At 55.3% G+C, this 17,756-nt stretch overlaps 2 protein-coding genes across 2 annotated transcripts; both read left to right on the top strand.

Annotated features, from left to right (window-relative positions):
* The first annotated feature begins 366 nt into the window (after positions 1-366).
* GDI1 (GDP dissociation inhibitor 1) lies at positions 367-6,474 on the top strand. Its single transcript, XM_028522934.1, has 11 exons — positions 367-661; positions 1,860-1,967; positions 2,113-2,212; positions 2,354-2,488; positions 2,952-3,150; positions 3,417-3,548; positions 4,064-4,163; positions 4,594-4,765; positions 5,071-5,215; positions 5,330-5,384; positions 5,474-6,474. The coding sequence occupies exons 1-11, from the start codon at positions 617-619 to the stop codon at positions 5,624-5,626; spliced, it is 1,344 nt and encodes a 447-aa protein (XP_028378735.1). The 5' UTR covers positions 367-616; the 3' UTR covers positions 5,627-6,474.
* Positions 6,475-7,217: 743 nt separating this feature from the next.
* Positions 7,218-15,108, top strand: FAM50A (family with sequence similarity 50 member A). Its single transcript, XM_028522938.2, has 13 exons — positions 7,218-7,432; positions 8,851-8,935; positions 9,037-9,136; positions 9,399-9,544; positions 12,777-12,859; positions 12,983-13,049; positions 13,194-13,255; positions 13,546-13,622; positions 14,010-14,064; positions 14,296-14,344; positions 14,444-14,514; positions 14,636-14,746; positions 14,923-15,108. Exons 1-13 carry the CDS (start codon positions 7,322-7,324, stop codon positions 14,929-14,931), a joined length of 1,026 nt encoding a protein of 341 aa, XP_028378739.1. The 5' UTR covers positions 7,218-7,321; the 3' UTR covers positions 14,932-15,108.
* Positions 15,109-17,756: the final 2,648 nt, after the last annotated feature.

Below are 17,756 nucleotides of genomic sequence, written 5' to 3'. Positions count from 1 at the left end.
AGCCAAGTCAGGCCAAGGGGGAGGCGGGAAGGCCTGTTGGGGTCTACGGACTGCCTCAGGGAGCTAGGGGAGATGCAGTGGGTCTTTAACAAGGTGGTCCCCTAAGTGGCTAGGGTAGAGAGGGGCTGCAGTGCGCAGGCAGGAAGGACCAGGGTGGTTAGCACCTGGGGATTACTAACGTGACAAAAGTAGCCCTCAGGTCCCTTTGGGACTGTCCCCTGCTACTGCAGGGGCGTGTGCCTGGCCCTGGGGGCCTCGCTAAGCATCCCGAAGGGCGGGGCGGGAGCCGAGGCCGGCGCACGGATCCCTCAACCGCAGCACCACCGGCCATTGGACTGCCCCGCCCTCCCCGCCCTGGTTCACTCCCCTCAGGCCTCTCAGAGAGCAGAGCTGCACTGGTGCTGAGGCCTAGGCACTGGCAGCCCTCCCGGGAGGCGAGCTGGGGAGGCGGTGGCCCGGACCTTGCGCTGCGGAGCACAGGGAGGGGACGGGACTCTTTGACGTGGCGGAGGGGTCTGACGGTGGCCAACACGCCGCCATCTTTGGTCCAGTGCTGCGGCGGAGGCTGTGGTGAAGGAGGAGGAGGAGCCGACGGTGCTGGCACTGAGGCCTGACCATGGATGAGGAATACGATGTGATCGTGCTGGGCACCGGCCTCACAGTAAGTGCGGCCTTGGGCGCCTAGAACCCCGCATCGCCCCCTCCTCTCCTCCCTGCCGTGCTGCCGCCCCCGGCCCCATCCTGTCACTGCCATCCCCGGTGCTGCCGCCCCCGGCACTCGGGTCCCCCCAAAAAACAGACCTGTGCCCACCCCCTTACGACTTGGCTTCTGTCCACCACCATGGCCCCTTCTCTGAGAAACGGTGCCCTTTTTCTTGCCCCCTTGACTCCCCAGGCCCCGACCGTCGGCCCTTTCTGTCCTCCCCATCCCAGCCTGCATGCCCTCCCCCCCACCTCGGCCCTAGATCCCCCAGTGCCCACCCCTCGATACCAATCCCAACACATCGCCCGCACCGCTGGCCGGTCCAGCATCCCCTCCTATCTTGCGCTAATCCTGGTGAGGATGAAGTACAAGGACCGCGGGTTAAGGGGCCTCACCAGGGTGGGCCCATATCCTGCTTTCCCAGGTTTTTATGGGACCTGGGGACCCAGGGAATGTTCCAGAAGGAGTAGCAGTGGGGGCAGTGACCACATTCCCGCTACCCCACCCTGGTTTCCCCTGGAGCTCTCAGGCTGACTAGTGCCTTCAGCCTTTGTCCTTGGGCTACTGACAGTGAATGGTGAGGATGTTTATTTTCCCCCTTCCTTCAAACCCTGGTAGACCGCTCCTCTAAGAGACTCCTCTCCCTTGATCTTGACGCAGAAGCCCCTCCCCAGGCTGGAAGGTTCAGGGTCAGGGACTACTTGGAGGAGCCAGCAGCCCAGGGTGGGGCCTGCGATTCCTGGACCATCCTACGCCTTTCTTCCCTTTTCTTCCACGGGCCCTTCACTGTCCAGCTGGGTCTCCTCTGTGGCTCATTGTGTCTTATCTGTCCTCCTACGCTCTATGTAGATAAGATAATTTTCTTGGCGTGGTAGTTGCTGATAGTCCTTCCGTGTGTCTGCTGGATGCTCTCCCTCTATGCCTCCGTTATTTCTCTTTACCTCTTTGCCCCACAAGGTTATAAAGCAGACTGTGATCAGATGAAGCCACTGCCCCCCAATTTTAGGTGAGGTGGCCTGCAGAGGGTGAAAGGAGGCAAGGAGCCGTCCATTGGTGCAGAGTCCTAGCTTTGCTCTCCTCCTTGATTTGGGGTGGGGAACAAGGGTTACTGGTGAGAATGTGGGCAGAAGTGCAGCAAATGTTGCCTCTTCCCCAGGAATGTATCCTGTCAGGCATCATGTCTGTGAACGGGAAGAAGGTGCTGCACATGGACCGGAACCCCTACTATGGGGGTGAGAGCTCCTCTATCACACCCCTGGAGGAGGTGAGGCCACCTGAGCCCAGGCCCATCCCTTGTTAACCGCTTGCATAGGGTGCTAAAGCACTCCTTAGGTTCTCTGGGAAAGGGGGAGTGGGGGAGGGAGGGATGGTCTTAGAGATACCTCTCTTTCTCTCCTTCCTGCTTGTAGCTGTATAAGCGTTTTCAGTTGCTGGAGGGGCCACCTGAGTCAATGGGCCGGGGCCGAGACTGGAATGTTGACCTGATCCCCAAATTCCTCATGGCCAATGGTGAGGGAGACCAAGGAGGTATTGTGGGTTGTGATTGGGACAACCAGAAAAGGGTCAGGCTTCATAAAAAGGCAGCCAGAGCAGATGGAGTTTGTGGAGGGAGCCATGCTGATATGTTGCCATTCCCTCATGGACTTGCAGGACAGCTGGTAAAGATGCTGCTGTATACAGAGGTGACTCGCTACTTGGACTTCAAGGTGGTAGAAGGCAGCTTTGTCTACAAGGGGGGCAAGATCTACAAAGTGCCATCCACTGAGACTGAAGCCTTGGCTTCTAGTGAGTGTGGGTCCCCTGAGCCAGGGAATCATGGGGGTAGGGGCATCCATTCAGAGCAGGGCGCCCCTTGCCCAAAGTCACATCCCCTGGTAGTACCAGAAGCCCCTTGCTCTGTCTTCCCAATATTGACCCAGACTGTGCCTCACATGGGTTGCTGTGAGGGAAGTCCACATGCAGAGGGGATGTGGAGCGGGGACTCCTTCTTGAAAAATTTCAGCCTTTGACAGGGACTCCACCACCTGACCAGTGAAACATCCTCCTGTGTCTGAACTGGGAGGGCCCTCTGAACCTGTACAGGTGGGAAACTGAGGCTGAGAAGGTCAGAGGGGTTAATCTAAGGTCACACGGTGGTTAACGGGAGAACTCAGCTGGGAGCTAGGGAACCTGCTTTCTTGGCCTGCCTGGTGGAAAGGAGGGATTCATGTTCTGTGGTGCGAAGGCTTTCCTCACATTGCCTCTGCAGATCTGATGGGTATGTTTGAGAAACGGCGCTTCCGCAAGTTCCTAGTGTTTGTGGCAAACTTTGATGAGAATGACCCGAAGACCTTTGAGGGCGTTGACCCCCAGAGCACAAGCATGCGAGAAGTCTACCGAAAGTTCGACCTGGGCCAGGACGTCATTGACTTCACTGGCCATGCCCTGGCACTCTACCGCACTGATGAGTGAGGGGAAACTGGCATGGCACACTGCATGTTGCCTGGCCTGCACCCTCTCCTCCCTTCTCCTGCCTGCTGCTCCCTCGGCCCACTGTGCACATCTCTTGAACTCAGTCACACGCTCATCTATTGCCTTTTCCATTCATTCCCTGTGTTTAACCCATAGGCTTCCTCAGGCCATTGAGGGTGGGGGAATGCTGGCCTGGTGCCTAGGTGGGGGTGAACTGGGGATTCTGCTGTTGGAGCCTCTTTTCCTGACCCTGTCCCTCCAGCTACTTGGACCAGCCCTGTCTTGAGACCATCAACCGCATCAAGTTGTACAGCGAGTCCCTGGCCCGGTATGGCAAGAGCCCGTATTTATACCCACTCTATGGCCTTGGCGAGCTGCCTCAGGGCTTTGCGAGGTGAGGGCATGGCTTCTTTCAGTTGGCAGTACTGAGTAGGACCAGGGCCAAGAATGGGAATGGCCCCTTTGAGCATTTTCATAGCATTTTATATTCAGCCATGCAGTCTTCATTTACTCTGCATCTTCCTTCAGTAATGGGAATGCAGCAGCAGTATGTTGAAATGCAGAGTTTAGAGCCAGGCCACTGCAGATGGGGCTTGCTCTGCTCCTGGCCTGAGTCAGGCAGCACTATGACCGCACTAGAGTACTTGGAACCTTGAGTCAAGACTTCTCTGGAGCCCTCCATTTTGTTTCTCAGACCATTTCTGTGAGGAGCTGTGCTGTCATGCCACCCTTAGGCTCCCCTTTGCAGGATATTCTGGGTGATAGATCTGGGAAGAACCATCGGGTCTCATGAGCTCTACCCGCCTGGGGCAACCTTCTCTGCATCCCAGTGATGGAGGGGGGGAAGATGCAGTAGCGTTGGTGGGGTCTCCTGGGTGGGATCCTTCACCATCACTCTCCCCACCACAGATTGAGTGCCATCTATGGGGGAACATACATGCTGAACAAACCTGTGGATGACATCATCATGGAGAACGGCAAGGTGGTGGGTGTGAAGTCTGAGGGAGAGGTAAGCCTTCCCCACAGTGCAATTATGATGGTCTGGGTGGAGTTCTTAAGAGGCTCTCTTCCCAGTCATCTTGTCTCTGCTGGGTTTGCTGCTACTCAGTTCTGAGGGCTTTGGGCTGGGCACTGGAACTATAGAAGTCTACATAGCCATTCCTGTTGGCGAGAGGTATCTCTCAAAGCCCACGTGCTATGTCAGTCACTGGTCCAGGGAGTGTCCCTGATCACAGTGTCTCAGCCAAAGGGGGTCACCCAGTCCTGCATGTGGGGTGTCCCTGAGATGCAGGATGAAGCAGTACGCTACAAGAGGGGCAGTGGTGACACCTTGGAGGAGTACCCTGCCTGCCAGAGCTTCCAGCCCTAGCTGTGGGCCCATCCCCATGACTACCTAGGGGAGTGTTAGATAGAGACAAGGCCTTTTGGTGCTTTTACAGGTGGCCCGATGCAAGCAATTGATCTGTGACCCCAGCTATGTTCCAGACCGTGTGCGGAAGGCTGGCCAGGTTATCCGCATCATCTGTATCCTTAGCCACCCCATCAAGAACACCAACGATGCCAACTCCTGCCAAATCATCATCCCCCAGAACCAGGTTAACAGGAAGTCAGGTAGGCCAAGCCAAGCCCTATGCCATGTCCTTCAGGGTATTACTGTCTTTGGGGTGACTCTGCCTCTCCTCATGAGTCTTGGGGCTCTCTGCCTGATCCCTCCATGGAAGAACAGGGACCCAAGTCACAGTCCCCATGACTTGAGGCTCTAGGGATTGGGTGGCTTGGACTCTTCCCCTTCATGAGGATGGCAGCTTGGATGCTGCCTGCTGTGTGGAGCTGGGGAGGGGCAGGCAGGCCCAAATTGAGCCCACCCCCAGGAGCCTTTTGTGTACCCATGTTAACCGATTGCTTCCTGCTGGCAGACATCTACGTGTGCATGATCTCTTATGCACACAACGTGGCTGCTCAGGGCAAATACATCGCCATTGCTAGCACCACGGTGGAGACCACGGAGCCTGAAAAGGAGGTTGAGCCAGCCCTGGAGCTGCTGGAGCCCATTGACCAGAAGTGAGGGGCTTGGGGGAGGAAGGGGGCCAAGGAGCTGAAGGACTGGGGGATGGGGACCAGGGAAGGGCAAGGCTGGTTGTGAGGCCTGTCCCCTCTCCTCCATCTGCCCCTCAGGTTTGTGGCCATCAGTGACTTGTATGAGCCCATCGACGATGGTTCCGAGAGCCAGGTAAGCAGCCTGTCTCAGCCCTGGTTCCTGGCTGCCTGCCCAGGGCCCTTGCCCAACTCACCCTGGGCCCTGGCTGTCACCATTTCCAGGTGTTCTGTTCCTGCTCCTATGATGCCACCACACACTTTGAGACAACATGCAATGACATCAAAGACATCTACAAGCGCATGGCAGGCTCCGCCTTTGACTTTGAGAACATGAAGCGCAAACAGAATGATGTCTTTGGAGAAGCTGACCAGTGATTGCTGACCCTCCCCCAGCCCTGGATACCCTCTCCCCTGTTCTCCAGAGCTAGGGAGACGGGCATGGCTGGGCACCCCTGTTTCCAGCATCCTCTGCGTCCCCCACCACATTCCTGTCACCCACCTCATTGATTCACTGACCAAATCCTTAATCTTAGTGATGGCTTGGGAGATGGGGGGCGGGGGTTGGATAGCGTTCTCTTTCTTGGCCCTTACTTATCCTGGGAAAAGAGGGTTCCTCTCCTTATGTGTGTTTCTTCCCCCTACCAGTGATTCTTCTGCTCTGTTTGGGAAGAACGTGGAGGAAAAGCTGACTTCTGCCCCCACTGCACTTCCTCCCACTGTAGTGGCCTTTGGAGATGTCCCCTGCCTCCCCCCCACCAAGTCTCTTGTGTGTTGGAGAGAAGGGGCCCTCCCAGCACAAAGTTTCATCCTTCATTCCCCACCCCCCGTTAATTTATTCTAATTTATTAACTTTTGCCCACCCTGTCTGAGAAGGGAGTGCTGTACCCCTCCATTGCAGTCTTGTGCAGGGGGCTGTGGAGCAGCTCCCTTGGCTACCTAGGCAACCCGGAGGGGAAAGGGCTTGGGTGTGGCCCTGTTGGAGGTTGATTTTACTGTTTTTGTTTGTGTCTTTGTGTTTGTGTCTTTTGGTACTTGCTGAGAGAGAAATGTGAGCAAAGCAGAAGGAGGTGGGAAAATGGATCCAGACCCCCAGTGTACCCCCCTCCACGACTTTCCCTTAGTGGTGGGAAACCCTTATCTTGCAAAGTGAATGAGCCCTTCCCCAACCTCTAGTGTATTTCACAGAAAACAAAACCTCCCAATAAAATTGTGTGGAAACCTAAGCCCAGATCTTCAGCTTTATTTTCTAAAAGCTGGGCACTGGGTGGGGCCCTGGCTTCCTGAGATGTCATGCTGTCCCTATGAGTTTGGGATTCTGGCTTAGCTTGGCTCCTGATGGCTATAAAAGGTCACTTTCTTCATCAGGGAATTAAAGAGCTCCTGAACTGAAAGGGCCTATACAGAGGAAACAGGTCACATTAACCTGCCCAGGGCCTCCCAGCCAGTTAGTGCTGGCACCAGGACTACAACCATTGGGTGTCCGTGTGAAACGGAGAGGGGTCTGGGGTGGGGGTTAAAGAGGAGGGAGCAGAGTCTTTTCTTCCAAGTCAAGGAAGAAGAGGCAGAGGGGACCCAGGCCATAGTGTCATGGTCTGGGGAAATGGAGGATTTGGGTCCAGTCTTGGGTGAGGGTTAAACTGGTGGGAGCAAGGGAAACGAGCTGCCTCAGGCAGGGCAGCAGCAGGCGGCAGTCTGGCCCTGGGCTCGGTCAACATCAAGGAAGTGGAGGGCCCGGATGCTCGGCCTTAGGATCAACAGGAGGAAGTAAGACTGGGGAACCTAGCCTTTGTCCTCGGGTTAACGTTGAGGAATTGACGCCGAACCCAGGGAGCGGGCGTAAGGCGGGGAGAGGGTCGAAACGGAGGGCGGGAAACGGGGGGCACTAAGCCGGCCGCCGGTGGTCCGTAGGGCGCCCGGCAGTCACGTGCTGGGGCGGGGCACCCGCGCGTTCCCGGGTGGCCGACGTCACAGCGCGCGCGGGCGTCTCCTGACTGCACCGACGCCGGACGCCGCGGTCAACCGAGCCGCTGACTCTGCCTGGCTGTTGTTGCTGTTGCTGCTGCTGCCACCATGGCTCAGTATAAGGGCGCCGCGAGCGAGGCGGGTCGCGCCATGCACCTGATGAAGAAGCGAGAGAAGCAACGCGAGCAGATGGAGCAGATGAAGCAGCGGATCGCCGAGGTGCGGGCTGGGCCGGGGCGACTCAGAGCATGCGCACTGCCCACTGCCCCTGTCCACTGGGTCCCAGCGCAACCCTGGTAGGCGGGCATAGAGCGTGGGCGGCGAGCCGATCCGGGCCCTTGCTCGCAGGTGTCCAGCAAGGGGCAGTAGCGAGCCGGCGACAGTCTGCTCATCTATAAAATGGGCCCAGAAGGCTGAGCCCAACTGCCTTACCACAAGCCTCCAACTGGAAGAAGCAACAGTCAGTGGTTTCATTGGTCACAATGGGGAGCCCCTCACAGGCACAGGGCATCCTGGCTGTGGCTCCTGAGCCCTGAGAATGAGGTCTTTGTCCTGAGCCAATGGATACCAGGAAGGGCAGGCCCTGGCCAATCCGCCCTTTGCTGAGGCTCTTTCCAGAGCCCTTTGTGCCCAAACAAAGGTAGACAAGAGCATCAGGGGTGTTAGTTGTTCACAAAGGTCTTCGGTGAGAAGTCAGGAAGGAAGGAGTGGGCCTTTGTGGGAGACTTTTGGAAGAGTGTGGATTCAGGACACAAGGGACGAGAGCGGACTCCTACCTTAGGTACTATGGAAGATGAGTACAAGGAAGTGGCCCCATGCTGAGTCCTGCTGAGGCCTCAATTCACGCCCCTTTGTCTTGGTGCTGACTCTGGCCAGCCAGAGGTACATTTCTCTGCTGGCCACCTCCTCTGGAGGCCACTGGCCAGAGAGGGGACCTACACGGGATGGGGCTGAGCCAGAGTGAGGAGGCCTCGGGGGAAAATGTTGGCAACATTTGGAGCTGAGAGGGAGCAACATTGTTCAGTGAAGGACTAGGCCCCTTGGCCGTCTTCATTCTCCTGTCCCCCTTGGCTTGGGTCTCCAGAGCTTCAGCTTAAAAGCTGGGTATGGAGCCCTGGCTAGTGTGGCTCAGTGCACTGGGTGCCAGCCTGCAAAACAAAGTGTTGCTGGTTCGACTCCCAGTCAGGGCACATGCCTGGGTTGAAGGCCAGGTCCCCAGTAGGGGGCACATGAGAGGCAGCCACACATTGCTGTTTCTCTCCCTCCCTTTCTCTCTCTCTGAAAAAATAAATAAATAACATATTTAAAAAAATAAAATAAAAGCTGGGTATGAAAAACTGCAAAGCCAGGTAGAGCCTGTGGCTCCAGCTACTGAGGGACCCTGGTCCTCAGCAGGAGGTGGGGAGGGGCCAGAGCAGCTCAGAGGTCACAGGGAGAGAACCCCATTTGACTCCCCTCAGCACTGAAAGAGCCCCTTGTAGCCCTGTGGAACCTTCCATCAACCAAGGAAGGAGGGCATTTTTTCTCCAAGGTCATTATAGGCCAGGAGCAGATCTGGGACTGGAGCCCAGGCTCAGGTCCCCACTTCCATTGTGGGGTGGTGGGTGGCCCTCACTGCTACTTTTTATTGCTTACAGGAGAACATAATGAAATCCAACATTGACAAGAAGTTCTCTGCACACTATGATGCTGTGGAGGCGGAGCTCAAGTCCAGCACAGTGGGCAAGTAAAGCATGCATGTTCCCTTCTCCTGGACCCAGAGGCCTATTGCTTCACTGGCCGTGGGTGATTGGTCCTTACCGCCATGTCTCCTGGCCTCATAGGACTTGTGACCCTGAATGACATGAAGGCCAAGCAGGAAGCACTGGTGAAGGAACGCGAGAAGCAGCTGGCCAAGAAGGAGCAGTCAAAGGAGTTACAGCTGTGAGTCCTCACCTCCCCGCCAGTAGCCGCCCTCTGAGATGTAGCTAATGCTTGGGGTTGGGTCAGGCTGTTCCTGTATCTTGAAGGGGTACCCTTGTGTCTTAATCAAACCTTGCCCATGATCTTGAAGTGACCCAGGGCAGTAGGACTCCTCAAGGTCTGTACAACGTGGGCCCCACGCTGAGCACATAGGTGTTTCTGGGTCAGGGAAGGGGCCTCGGGGTGAGGATGCGGTGTATGACGGCTATCCATACCTTGGCAGAAAGCTGGAGAAGCTGCGAGAGAAGGAACGCAAGAAGGAGGCTAAGAGGAAGATCTCCAGCCTGTCCTTCACCCTGGATGAAGAAGAGGAGGTGGGCGAGGAGGAGGAGGAAGAGGCCATGTATGAGGAGGAGTTGGAAAGGGAAGGTGAGGGCAGGCTTGGGGCACCAGGGAGGGATCCTGCCTGCAGTGCTCTGTGCCTGGCTCTAGAGTGAAGAAGCACTCACCACCCAGCCTTGACTGCCCACTGCATTTGTGGGCCCAAACCTCCCATGTCAAGATAGGAGAGAAAGGGCCAAGTGTGTACTGCGTGTGAAGCTGAGTTAGGGTGGGGCTCACTTTCAGTGGCATAGTGAGTCAGAGGCAGCCGTGTGGTGCCCATACAGGGGCATGGGGTCTCCAGTGTGAGTGGCTGCCAGAGCAAGCTGCTGTAGTTACCATGAAGGATGGACTGAGGTGGGGAGAGGATGGTCTAGGTCAGGCTGGCCGGTAGAACTCTCCATGATGATGGAAATGTACGTGTCTGTGCTGGCAAGTGGCCATTGAGCATATGGGCTGTGTGACTGCAGCACCAAATTGTTAAATTCTATTTAATTTCAGTGTAAGTTGACACAGCTACAGAAATTCAGTGGCTACTAATTGGGCAGTGCAGTTCTCAGCTGAAAGAACAAGAGGTTATAGGGACAACTTGGGAAGGCTGGGGAGTGAGGACGAAGCCAGCATGGGGACCCCATGTGCCATGCACCTGCTCTGGGCTGGGCCAGGGCCGGGGCAGGCGGACAAAAGCAGGGCACTATCTCTCTTACGGGAATCACGTGGTTCAGCATGCAGTCTGCCAGGGCCTGGGCCAACCCAGGGCTCAGGGAAAGTGTCCCATGGGGGACAGTTGAATTGGGCCATCAGGATGAGGGGGATTTCAATAATATCCAGAGAGATAGAGGGCTGCAGAAATGTGTAGAGTTGAGAAATGAGTGAGCCCCGAAGTGGAGTGGCAGGAGGGACACATTTCAGGACTCAGAAGGGTACAGTGTGACAGGCCTGGGCTGGTTTAGAAAGCGTGATGTCCAAGGAATGGTTCAAGGTGGCACTGTTCAGTGTGGTGACAGTCCGGGTGTGACAGCTTTAATGGGAGAAGCTGAGGCGGTCAGGAGAAAGCCTGTGAGCCTCCTGGAACCACAGTAAAGCATGGGAAACGAGTGAAGTTACTCTCAGTATTCCTTAGTAACATAAAGCATTTAGTGGCATTTGGTGGCATTTAAAATGTTACCATCAGTACATCATCATACAAGCTACACATCTGTGTGACTGGGACCATTGTTTTGGACAGCGCAGGTCTGGGAGAAGGCCTTCAACCTCACTGTATATCACGGGGATCCGCTGGGGCTTCCCTCCCTCCAGAGGTTTTGGTTTGGGGACCTGGTGATGGGGTACCAGCATGGGATTTTTTAAAAAACATTCTGGGTGATTCTAATGTGCAGCCAAGCCCTAGAAACCCTGCTTTGGAGCAGTAGGCTGGAGTGCAGGCTTGTCTTCTAGGTCTGTGTTTTTCAGAGTGGTCCAGGACCCCTGGGGGTCTCTGAGACCCTTTTGAGGGATCTGCAAAGTCAAAACCATTCATAATCATGAAAGACATTCTTGGCCTTTTGCACTCTCTCATTGGATATGCAGTGGAGTTTTCCAGAGGCCACGTGACATGGCATTGTCACTCTGACAGGTAACAGTGATTGTTTTTCTGTTCTAGAGTGTTCAGTGTTTCTCAGGCTCAATTTCTAATTTGGTGACTATCGATGGCTACCGCCCCCACAGACAAGATCTCTCTGGGGTCCGTGGTAACTTGTAAGAGTGATGAAGGATATTGAGACCAACAAGTTGAAGAATCACTGTTCTAGGCCCTGGCTGGTGTAGCTCTGTAGCTGAGTGCTGGCCTGCAAACTGAAAGGGTTGCTGGTTCGATTCCCAGTCAGGGTACATGCCTGGGTTGTGGACCAGATCCAGGTCCCCAGTAGGGGGTGCATGAGAAGCAACTACACATTGATGTTTCTCTCCCCTTCTTTCTCTCTCCCTTCTGCTCTGTCTAAAATAAATAAAATCTTAAAAAAAAAAGAACCACCATTCTAGTTCATCCATGTCCTAATGGGGGAAAGTGAGTCCCAGAGTCCAGGATGTTGGCAAAGCTGGCCTCTCCTTCCCTTCTTCTAATTGGCTCTGATCTCAGTAGCCATGGGACTTTGGGCTTTAGTTTTCTCAAATGGGAAAAGGAATGCCATGCTTCTTTGTGGCTGTTGTGAGGATTAGATGAGACATCGGATATGTGACTGTGATGAACACAGCTCCTGGTGCAGCGGGGGACCTACCCATCCAAAACGAATCCTACCCATCCAATCCTCTGAGTGGGGCAGAGGGACAATGTAGATATGGTTCACCTGGGGAAGGAAGGGAGTTAGGGAAGAAGGAAGGAAAAAGGAAAGGGAAGGAAAGGAAAGGAAAGGGAAAGGGAAAGGGACGAACCTGGAGTTAACAAATAAATGCTGGAGTCAGCCTGTCGGCGCAAGGCAGAGAGAGAGAACACAAAGATGGTGAGGGCCAGGCTCCCAAGCGTGTGTCCATCACATGCCTGCCCCACCAGCTGACACTCCCCAACCAGCACACTGGCGGCTCCAACACCAAGTCCAAGTTGGGGCACCACACCTGGGGCTGTTGCTGCGCTGGGCCCAGCAGCGGTTGATCCCCCTCTTTGTATTTATTGGAGCCAGAGTTACTGGGGCAGTGCAGTATGTCATGTGCCTGACATTGTTCAACCCAGATGTCTGTTGGGACAAAAAGAATAACCCAGAACCCTGGAACAAGCTGGGTCCCAATGAGCAATATAAGTTCTACTCAGTGAGTGTAGATTACAGCAAACTGAGGAAAGAAGGTCCAGAGTTCTAAATGAAATGTTTCAGTATGAAGCTGCTTAGAATGAAGGTCTTCCAGAAGCCATCCACACAATTTCCCACTTAACCAGGAAATATTTTCCCCAAATACATGGAATCATGTTGATGTATTCTGTTGGGGTTTACACTGATTAATAAATGTTTGAAACTTAAAAAAAAATCCTCAAGGTACTCCAGGTCACAACTGATGGGAGAAGAATGCAGCGCCTGTTTTGTCCATCTGCTGGCAGTAGAGATCAAGGTCAAGACCCCTTTGTAAGGGTGCCTTTTTTAGGTCTCCATAGACCTAAGGACTGTGATGAGGACCATGCAGGCCACTGTGGCTGGCAGCAGAGGGCAGTGTGTCCCAGCCAGGATGGCCTAGGAAGCCTCCAAGGAGGTGGCATTTGAACTGAGGCCCGAGTGATAAAGGTCCAGGATGCAGCTGATGCCTGTGTTTCCTTTAGCTCCAGAGATCTCCATGAAGAAGAGGAAATTGGGGAAGAACCCAGATGTGGACACAAGCTTTTTACCTGACCGTGACCGCGAGGTAAAGGCAGCATGACCCCAGACCTGGCCTTGACCTTGGCAGAGACTTGTACTCAGGGAGTAGGGCCCTGTGTGCCCTCTGAGCAGCCTTGGGTCTCCCGCCTATATCCCTTTCCTCTCCCAGGAGGAGGAGAATCGGCTCCGGGAAGAGCTGCGACAAGAATGGGAAGCCAAGCAGGAGAAGATCAAAAGTGAGTGCTCACCAAGTGGGACCTGCATGGCCCAGCCTGGGGTGCTGGGGTGGTGAGAGCCTGGGGCTGGGGACTGAGCCCAGGGAGCTTGTGCAACCTGGGGACATGTGGTTCTGGAGGCCAAGTGGTAATTCTGCTTTGTAGGTGAGGAGATTGAAATCACCTTCAGTTACTGGGATGGCTCTGGGCACCGGCGGACAGTCAAGGTGGGTGGTGTGGGGCTTGCACCCCACTACCTGTGTTCCTAAGATTCAGTGAGGAGGGACTTCAAGCCTGAATTTGGAACCCAACAGGCCCCTTCATGGGGTGGCCCCTGTGGATCCTGAGGGGAGCAGGGAAGGGAGCCTGGCCACCTGCGATGGTAGTGAGGGTTCTGGGGTCCCTGGCAGGGGCCTGGAGGCCAGGGGGCCTTCTTGAGAGCCCTTCTCCACAGACTCATGTTTCCTTCCCAACCCTTTGGCATCCTGGGTGCTGGCTCTGTGGCCCACTCATGCAGATGAAAAAAGGCAACACTATGCAGCAGTTCCTGCAGAAGGCGCTTGAGATCCTGCGCAAAGACTTCAGTGAGCTCAGGTAGGGCTCATGAGTTAGTGTGAGCATGTGTGCACGTGTGCATGGAGCCTGTAGTTCCAGCCCTGGTACCAGAACCCTCATGTGGTGGCTGCTGCTTGTGGCACACAAGGGTGACTACTCCCTGAGTAGGAAGGGGGCATACTGGTGCTATGCTCCTAAGAAGAGGGTCAAGACTCTTCTTCCATTCCTCTCACCTTGTGCAGCTCAGGTGGGAGTCTTGGCCTTAGCTTTTTAACCTAGAGATGGAGTACAGTGGGTGCTACACCTGTGCTCACCCAACCCCGCAGCCTGCCCCAAAGCAGTTGGGGTTGTCTCCCAGCTCTGGCACTGGTCTCCTTGGCGGGCTGCTTCCTCATCCATCCACACCCTCCTGACTTTCTCCCTCAGGTCAGCAGGGGTGGAGCAGCTCATGTACATCAAGGAGGATTTAATCATACCTCATGTGAGTCCCCTCTCTCTTCCCACAGCTCTGGGCAGGGTGGCAGTGGGAGGGGTGGTGAGCTTGGGCATGCTGGGAGCTTTGTGGGACAGCCTCTGCTCTGCTCTGGGGCCTTGGCCTGGGCTGGGGGTGCAGTGTGTGGAGCTGTGCCTGCCTCCAGCTTGCGGGTTGGCAAGGATGTGGGAGAGGCTGGGATGGGTCATCAGCCATGGCTTTCCTGCCCTCTGCCCCTAGCACCACAGCTTCTACGATTTCATCGTCACCAAGGCACGCGGGAAGAGTGGTGAGTGTGCCTGGCCCCGCCACTTCCCCTTCTCAGCAGCTTGCCCCCAACATATCAGGGCAGCAGCCTGAGGGTGAGTCGGCTGCTTCTCCCCTGCAGGGCCGCTCTTCAATTTCGACGTTCATGATGACGTGCGGCTGCTCAGCGATGCCACTGTGGAGAAGGATGAGGTGCAGTGGTGCTGGGACGCTGGGCCAGGGGAGGAAAGAGCAGTGGAGGGAAGGGGAAGTGGAGAAGCCAGGCCCCCAGGTGGCCCCGAGCCACAAGGCCTGGCTCTTCTCCCTTCCTCAGTCACACGCAGGCAAGGTGGTGCTAAGGAGCTGGTATGAGAAGAACAAGCACATCTTCCCTGCCAGCCGCTGGGAACCATACGACCCCGAGAAGAAGTGGGACAAGTACACGGTAAGGAGGCTCCTCTGAGGTGGCCCCGGAACTGGGCCAGCCAGCTTGAGCTGGGGTGTGGGAGCCAGCCTGGTGGGTGGTGGTCTGCATTGTTCTGCTAGAGGACCACACGTGATGGGCAGACCTACCCCCACTCAGCTTGGCTTCACTTTTCTGTCCCTTTGTCCTCACACCAGATCCGGTGAATGCACAGGTGGGGCAGGCTTGCTCCCCCAGTTCCCTCCAGTCTGCTCACTGCCCAGGTCTCCAGGACTCCAGATGCTTGACTCCTCCCTCCTGTGACGTCACAGATCATCCCCTGCCCCTGATGCTGTCATTTATTTCTTTTTTCTTTTATGGTAAAGAAATGCACATGGCCTTGACCAGTGTGGCTCAGTGGCTTGGGCTTCGTCCCATAAAGTGAAAGGTCACTGGTTTGATTCCTGGTCAGGGCACATGCCTGGGTTGTGGGTTTGCTCTCTCACCCTCCCCACCCCCCGCCAGCCCCCGTTGGGTGTATATGAGAGGCAACCCATCCATGTTTCTCTTGCACATTGATGTTTCTCTCCCTGTCTTCCTCCCTTCCCCTCTCTCTAAAACGAAATAAATTAAATCTTAAAAAAAAAGAAATGCACATGTCAGAGTCAGAGCACCTGTACTGTGTTCTATTTTTTAAAAGACACATGTTTGTAGATAAACTTCACATAACCAAGTTCACATTTGGGCCATTTGCAAGTGCACACTCAGGGGTGCCTGGTGCATTGCTGATGTTGTGTAGCCATCTCCTGTGTCTAGTTCTGAAATACTTCTAGCACCCCGACCAGAGACCTCAGACCCATTAGCAGTCTCTCCCCCAGCCCTTGGCACCCCCTAATCTCCTTTCTGTCTGTATGGATTTGCCTATTCTGGAAGTTTCACATAAATGGAATAATACAATATTTGTGGTCTTTGTGTCTGGCGAGAAAGTGTGTGTTTGGTGGGAGGGGGACGGTGAAAGAGGATGGGCAGGGATGTGGGTCTGTGGAGGGAGAAGGGGGGCATTTGCAACCCACAAGAGCCCCGGCATGTCCAGCTGTGCCTGCAGCCAGCCTGCCCTCCCCAGTGCACCTACGTGGCATTGTGGTTTTTTACTGTGAGTGGGAGGGGCATTCTACTGTAAGCCTCCCTCCCAGATCATTGGGCTCCTCTTGTGTCTCCAAGCTGCTTATTCCATAGGGAACAGGGCTGTCTTGTGGCTCCTAGCCACCACAGCTATGCAAACCCACCCTTGCCAGCATGTCTCCTTACTCCTGGCATGGGAAGGCTGCTGTGAATCCCTGTGGCAGACTGCCCTGGGGCTGGTTGCTTTCATGGCCCCAAGGGTGGAATCTGACTTAGGGGTGGGTGCTCCCTAGTTCCCCTTGGGTAAGCTGGGGCAGGCCAACCTGCCTTCAGGAGGCTGAGGAAGGCAAGCTGACCACAACTTGCTCCTTCCCTTCTTCCCCTTGCCTGAGACCAATTGGAGGGGATAGGGCACAGCTCCTGGCTGGTAGGGAGCTTCCCAGCTCTGACTGTGGCCCCACCTCACAAGCGAATGTGTGGGCTTTGCTGAGCACAGAGGCTCTTACGCCCTTTTCCTCCTGCAGGTGGGCCCCTGTGTCCTGTTCAGCCACAGCCTGGGAAGGCCTGGCTGGCAGCTCGGAGCTCTCAGGCCCCCAGGCCCTGAGTCTAGGATGTGGCCATCTGGGGTCACTGGGAGGAGGGAGGAGGGCCAGAGCACCTCAGGCACAGCAGGGAAGGGGTGGCCAAGCCTGACCCTAGGTCTCAAACAAGTCTGGTGAGCCTCAATAGGACCTTTTGTTCAGTTCCAGGAACCCTGGAGAGGGGATTGTTTGGCCTTCTGCACCAACCCCCTCCTGCATTCTTTGAGAGGCTTCGCAGGACATGAACCTCTCCCAGCTAGTTTGCCCAGTGGCAGATGGTTTCTGAGGGAGTCTCCTTCAGCCTCACACCTTCTGGAAAACAAGCTCCTGGAGGCTCAATTTTGGGTAGTAGCAGGGAAGGACTTAGTTTCTGGAAACCCCTTAGGTCCCAAGGCAGGAAGAAGCCCTTTGGGGTCAGGATCAAGGAGCAGGGGGACTGTCACTGTCAGGGAAGGAGACTTCCTTATGGCCAGTGAAGAGACAGGCTGCACCATGGTGGGGGATCCCAAGCGAAGAGCCCCGTGTCTTAAGTAAGGCCTGTAGCAGCAGTGTGGAAGGCCAAGCTAAAGAGCGTTGGTGGAGCAAGCTTCTTGCTGCTGTCCCCCGAGTTTTTGCTCAGAGCAGGGACTGTCTAGCTCCAGGGCTCTCTCCTGGGATCAAATGAACATGGATCTCAGAGGCGAGGTTGGGCGGCTGCAGAGAAGTTGGAGAGCTGCTGTCCGATGCTCTGGAACTACATGAGGTGACTGAAGTCGGTAAGCGGTTGACAATATTTCTGGGGACCAGTGTGCTAGAGCCAGAGGTGGGCTAGATCCCAAAGACACAATGGAGAGAGGAAGGTCAGCCCTACCTTACTTGCCCAGCCTTCACTCAGTGTGTGTGTGTAGGTGTGTGAATGTATGTGGATATACACAAATAGAGGAACAAGAAATGAACAAGCAAGATGGAGAGACCTTGCTGGCGTGGTGACATTGAAGCTGACGAGAACAATAAGTCAGTCATTTCAAAGCTAAGCAGGATGCGAACCACGTGCAAAGACACAGTGGGGTGGGGGGCTGGAACAGAGGGAAGAAGGGAGGGGAAGGAGAGGCTGGGAGGAAAGGTCACAGAGGTAGTTGAGTGAGAAGAGGGGATGCTGATTTTTCCTTGTTTACCTTGAACTGGTCTTCAGAGACTAGAAATTCACCTGGTTCACACATCAGCATGAAAGGGTGGGCATGGGGATGCCTCTCCTCCACCCACCCCTCCTGGCCCAGTTCCCACAATGCCCCCAACACAGAAGCACTTGCATCTGTCACTTAATATATCCAAATACCCTGCGTGCCTCTCCATGTCTTTGTGTGCAGAGC

Source organism: Phyllostomus discolor, chromosome X (assembly GCF_004126475.2).
Source record: "Phyllostomus discolor isolate MPI-MPIP mPhyDis1 chromosome X, mPhyDis1.pri.v3, whole genome shotgun sequence".
Taxonomy (NCBI): Eukaryota; Metazoa; Chordata; class Mammalia; order Chiroptera; family Phyllostomidae; genus Phyllostomus; species Phyllostomus discolor.
The sequence above is the reverse complement of the archived record's forward strand: the minus strand, read 5'-3'. Positions and strand labels throughout refer to the sequence as shown.